The following is a 6,000-nucleotide window of genomic DNA, read 5'->3' on the forward strand; positions in this document are numbered from 1 at the left end:
GATCTAAAAATGTCCTAAGATACAGGGTGTTACATTTAAAAAAAGAGCCGATGAGGTCATCACTGTAATGTGTATCACCTTGTATAATGAAATTTTATTGTAAAATGTAGAACATTAAATTTAAAAATCGACGTGTTTTAGATTTTTTTAAAAAGGCTTTTCATTTAGGAAATATCAAACTTATTCCATACTTTACGGACACACTATATATTGTCATTAACATGTAAATTGATTCTAAATGTAGTAAGTAAATAAGATGTAAATAAATTAAAAGTGATTTTAGATTCAAAATTCTATAAAAATAGAATATCAGAATTAAAATATCATAAGAACTTACCAGGTTGAGTCCAATATGAAGGCTGGGCTTTTCTTCTGATATCCTAAAAGCAAACAATAACAATAGAATTAATAATTTTTAAAATCTTGAAAAATATAAAAGTGTTGTTAACACGATATCTTGCTCTAATTGAAGTACTTTTTAATCACATTAAAATGTTTTGAAATATGGTAAAATTAAATACAATGCAAGTTTTCAACATCTGTTTCATTCTGTTAGTATTTTTATTTGGAATTAGGTAACCAAAATTTTATGATATGTTTATTACGTCTTTCGATAGAGTGATTTTCGAAGACGCTTTTTCGATAAAACGTCAAAAATGCAGTTTGAATAATAGTCTGATCAAATAAAATTACAATACATGTATATCAAATTGTAATTTGGTACAGGTTGTAACAAATTTTTATCAAAATTTAGGTAAAAACAAAAGATTAAGAATTGTTGATTAAATTTTCTGTAAAGGTGACGGGAAAAGCTACCATTTAGGACTTGCTAAATTAAATTTGATTCTTAGTTTATTTAAATAATTAGAAATAAAGCTTGAAAAACAAATTTGCAAAAAATATTATTTGCATTATAAATATTTTATATTGTAGGAAAAATGGAGATCTGTTATCAATATAAAGCAAAAAAAATTGGGTTGAAAAATATTCAATAGTATATGAGATATTTAATTTGTTTATAACGCGGTTGTTGCTGATAGAGTGTACACTTTTATAAGGTCTTATTTTTGTGTTTTTGATGTATATTTTCGACAAATGCATTGATATCTCAAAATTTTAATTAAACTCCCCTCCAAAATGGCGTTTAACACATTGATCTAATTTGTTTATAAGCTGTTTTTTAAAACCGTCGCAGTAACTAAAATTTTTGGAAGCCCGTTTCTATATTCGTGTTCGTATATATATATATATATATATATATATATATATATATATATATATATATATAGATTTCTCGAACTCCTAAGTCGAGCATAGATCTTCAGTGAAAACGCGCCTCGGGTTCTGTTTTGGGCTAAGACCTTCACCTCATTTAAAGACTTTCTTTGACCTCTTATCTCGTCCATGATGGATTTTCTTCAAGTTTGTACTGGGCGATCTTTTTTTTTCTTCCTTGGAGATTCCACTCTAGGGCAATCTTTGCAATACTGGAATTATTTTTTCTGAGTGTGTGACCAATCCAACCCCACTTTTTGGACTTTACTTGGTGTTCTACACTTTTTTGTTTGGTCAGGTGTAGTAGATCTTCGTTTCTGATTATGTTAGGCCAGAAAATACGAACAATTCGTCGTAGACATTTATTAATAAAGTCCATGCAGTTTATCTGTAAGAGTTTTTGTGACTTTCTAGGTTTCACATCCGTAGAGTAGAATAGACATGACGTTTGACTAGAATATGCGGATCTTTGTCCTTGTAGTATACTCGCCAGATCTCCAAACAGGATTGAACATGCTGAATGCTTGTTGAGCTTTTGGTATCCTCATACGAATATCGTCCTCTGTACCTCCGCTTTCTGTTATGACACTTTCAAGATACGTAAAGTTATCCACATTTTCAATCTGCATGTTGTTGATAGTAACTAACGTGTTGTTTCTTGCATTTACCCTCATGGATTTGGTTTTCCTAATATTGATTTTTAAACCTACTTTATTAGCTTCCTTGGAACCTTTTTCCTAATAGGCAGATATCATCGGCGTATTCCAGATCGTGTAGGAATGTGGTTAACGTCCATTGTATCTATCTTGTGTCGGAGTCTAGTTAGGAGAGAACATAGTCTACTGCTATGTTAAAAAGAAACGGAGAAAGCACGTATCCCTGTCTGACTCCAGTAAGCATGTCAAATTCGTCGCTGTTGATTCCATTGTGTGTTACGCTGCATTTCGCCTTAGTGCATAGTGACTTTATAATGGAAATTATTTTATGCGGGATGTTTCTTAGCTCTAAAATTTTCCATAAAGCAGCATGAGATAAGCGGTCAAAGGCACGCTCGAAGTCAACAAAAATCATGTATAGGGGTGTGTTCCATTCAACCGATTGCTCCATTATTACCCTCACAATATTAATGTGGTCTAAAGGATTCTGGTCTAAAGCCTGCTTGACCAGCTCGAAAACCAATCTTGTGTGTTAATCTCTTAAGTATGATGGCCGTGAAGATTTTATTTATTGCGGTAAGCAAGGTTATTCCTCTTCAATTTTTGTACAGTGTGAGGTTGCCCTTTTTTGCCCGCTGGAATGCGGTTTGTTTCCCACATCTCTCGGATTATAGGAAGCAAAAGTTCAGCAGTTAGATATCGATCAGTTTTAAATATTTCGGCAGCAATGTTATCGATTCTCGGAGACTTGTTATTTCTGGAGATTTGATAGCTGTTATTATCTCCGTTTTGGAAGGGGTCTCGCAAGATATACGCAAGTCTACATTCTGCGGGTTTTCGACAATTTCATTTGCGTTTTTCCTGGGCCTGCCTAGCATCTCTTGAAAATGCTCTTTCCATCTCTCTACTTGGTCATTAGTTGTAGTAAATAGTTCGCCTGTCTTGGATCTTACAATGTTGGGCAAAGTTTTTGTTAGTCGTCTAGTAACTCTCTAGTTCTGTCGTGATGTGCAGCTGTTTCAGCTGGTTTTGCCATTTCTCCAGCATACCTTCTTTTGTCTCTTCTTGCAATTTTTTTAACTGCTTTATTTATTGTTTCATATTCTTGTTATCGGTTCGCTCTTTCTTCTACAGTTCTTGCTTGCAAAATATCTTTCTTTTGCTGTTTTCTTTCCTCGATAAGATTCTAAGTTTCATCTGACATCCATTATTTTCTATGTTTCTCTTTTTTACCTATTTCTGTCAAAACATCTGCAAATCTTCCCAGATATTTACTTCGCGTTCTCTTGTTTTAAATTGGAGTTTCTATCTACACATTTATTGTCCTGGAGCCGTTTTTAATTTGTCTAGATTGTATGTTGGTCTGTTGGTGTTTCACGTGATTTTGTTTTTTTGCCATATTAATTTTAATGGTACCGATTACGAAATGATGGTCATTTGTGATGTCTGCTCCTCTTTTATTACGTACATCAAGAAAAGATGATCTCCATATTTTTGATATGGCGATGTGGTCTATTTAATTTTCTCTTATATGACCTGGTGCAGTCCATGTAGCCTTGTGGATCTTTTTATGTGGAACGATGGTTCCACCAATAACTAGGCTATGATTGGAACAAAAATTTGTAAAACGCTCTCCGTTTTCATTCATCACTCCAACCAAGTTAATATTATCTTCTCCAACTTTAGCGTTCATATCGCCCATCACTATTAGTATATCGCCTTGGTTTACTTGTTGGGTTGTTTGTTCTAGTTGTTCGTAGAAAACTTCTTTATCTTCGGGCGGAGATGTGTTCGTGGGAGCATAGCATTGAATCACTGTTATCTTGCGGTATCTGGTAAAAAATCTCGGTCATAATTCTATCATTAATGGGTTTCCATGAAATGAGGCTTTTTTGGCTTGTTTGCTGAGTAGAAGTATACATATATAGTAAAAATTGCAAAATATTTTGAAAAATAATGATTTTCGTAACGACCTTATAGCTACAATAGTTTTAAGTACAGGGATTTAAGGTATGATTACTAACACTTTTAAGCTTTAAAGCTTGCAATCCACTTTAGATGCAGCACAGCAACATATTTTGCGTGTATATATTGCGTGTTTATATAAAAATGACAAAGAGTTTCAACCAGTGCACCCTTTAGAACCACTTTATCCTGCAGAAATAATTACAAAAATATAGTATTCTTGTAAAGCTAACTGCGAAAAAAAATGTGGGTCTCGCAAGCACAGCTTAAAGTGCTCAAAACTGTGTACTGGTTACCATGGAGAAACTTGCGATAATATAGTTGAAATCGATTTGGGTGAAGATTTAAATTATAATGACAATAATGATGATATAGTATGTACCGATGAAAATAATAATGACTGCTGAAATGTCAACATACTATATCGCTAATTTAGTTTTCCCTCGAAGTTAGTCAAACTGCGTTTACCTAAAACCATCTACTATCGAACAATAGACAAGTTGTTGCACAATAAACAATAGACAATCAATGTCATTGTTCTGAAAATATAAATGCGTGAATTAACGGAGATTATGCAATTTGTTCTTACGACGCGAATTTAATGTCTTACGTTCAACTTTTGAACGCTTGGATCTACTTCCCCCGCCGCTTTTCACGCAAAAAGTTTTCATTTAAGATCATTAAGGTCGATTTATACATATCCGTGCCGTATCCGTTCCGTGTCAATGCCGAGTCCGAGTATTTTTAATGTTATATTTACATATAACCGCGTTGTGACAGTGTGCGTACCGAATACAGAGAAAAACGTTATTACATGTTTTTGTCTAAAAGAGAGTTGAAAATATGGCGGCTTGGATAGAAGATATCACCGTGTTGGCATTATTACTTGATGAAGAGGAAGAGCAAGAGCAGAAAAGGTGGAAACAAAGAGGATGGAGTGTGCATCCTATGTGGAAAAAAAGACAAAGCGAATGAGAATTTAAAGTATACAGAGAATTATTGGACGATAAAACAAAATTTCACGAATATTTTAGAATGTCGCAGTACTCTTTTTTTTTTCTTTAATGCATATAAAAACCATAACATACTAATCGCACAACATCTCCTGCTTGTCTGTTTAACAGCACTTACGTTTACAAAACAATAAAATGGTGTTTATAGAAGTCCGTGCGATCCGTGTCATTTCCGTGCATCGCCAGTGCCGAAAACAAAAATATCGTTTGGGATTAATGTTAGGCCGGGCACGAACGGGCCCCGTCCGGAAAACGCCAGTGTATAAATATACTTTTTTTTGCCGGGCACTGTCATAACACGGAACGGACACAATACGAATATGTATAAATCGACCTTTATTCTTCAAAATATTCTACAATTTTTACTATATGTATAAATGGCATTGTTAAGTAGTAGGATTGGTAGATGTACTCAGTTTTAAATGTTAATATTGATAAATAAACAAATTATAAATTTTTTAAGTTGGAAAAGCTACCTCGGCAAAAAAAAGGTACTAGAAAAATGTTATTAAAAATATATTAATTCTGCATCGGAACAGTAGACACTTGGGAAAAATTAGAGAAACTTGGGTGAGGTTGTCATGAGCAGCTCCGAATGTCAACGCTGCTATGATTAACACGTTCACGCCGCTACCAGATACATGGGTCTGGTATAAACTTTACGTTCAACCGGCACTGAAATTTGGAGACCTTGCGCTAGCGCCGACAACGATAAAATGGCTATTTATGAACTAAATATTATGATATAGGTACCTACGGAATCGTCATGATGTGCTTTATATTTTAGTTCTGTTTTAAGTTACCAGATGCCAGCACCTGGTAACGTCCCACAAAGAAATTTTTTACGCTATGGAATTTACCGGAACTCCGTATCTGGTCATTAGTGTTATAGTAAACATTGTACAAGTGTGTTGTTTTTTTATTAAAATCTATAAAAATGTCGTCTAGAGGCGAAAAAATGGTTAAATTGGTGCTGAACAAGCACCAAAATGCTTGGATACAAACTGAAAGTGAATCTGATAGTGATCCATTTGAAAACTTGTCTGATGAAGATCCTGAATACACTCCTAGTGAAGATAGCGACAATTCTG

General features: G+C 34.0%; 1 protein-coding gene across 1 annotated transcript in view; it reads right to left on the bottom strand.

Moving 5' to 3' along the window:
• LOC140451675 (membrane-associated tyrosine- and threonine-specific cdc2-inhibitory kinase wee-1.3-like) overlaps positions 1-5,677 on the bottom strand; it is a 30,199-nt gene extending 24,522 nt beyond the window's left edge. Inside the window, exons 1-3 of the mRNA XM_072545519.1 lie at positions 5,667-5,677; positions 3,589-3,763; positions 338-380 (exon numbers count right to left, since the gene is read on the bottom strand). Of these exons, the coding sequence (XP_072401620.1) occupies positions 338-380; positions 3,589-3,763; positions 5,667-5,677 (229 nt within the window). The remainder of the gene's footprint in view (positions 1-337; positions 381-3,588; positions 3,764-5,666) is intronic.
• Between the last annotated feature and the right edge of the window lie 323 nt (positions 5,678-6,000).

This window comes from Diabrotica undecimpunctata, chromosome 10 (genome assembly GCF_040954645.1).
Source record: "Diabrotica undecimpunctata isolate CICGRU chromosome 10, icDiaUnde3, whole genome shotgun sequence".
Taxonomy (NCBI): Eukaryota; Metazoa; Arthropoda; class Insecta; order Coleoptera; family Chrysomelidae; genus Diabrotica; species Diabrotica undecimpunctata.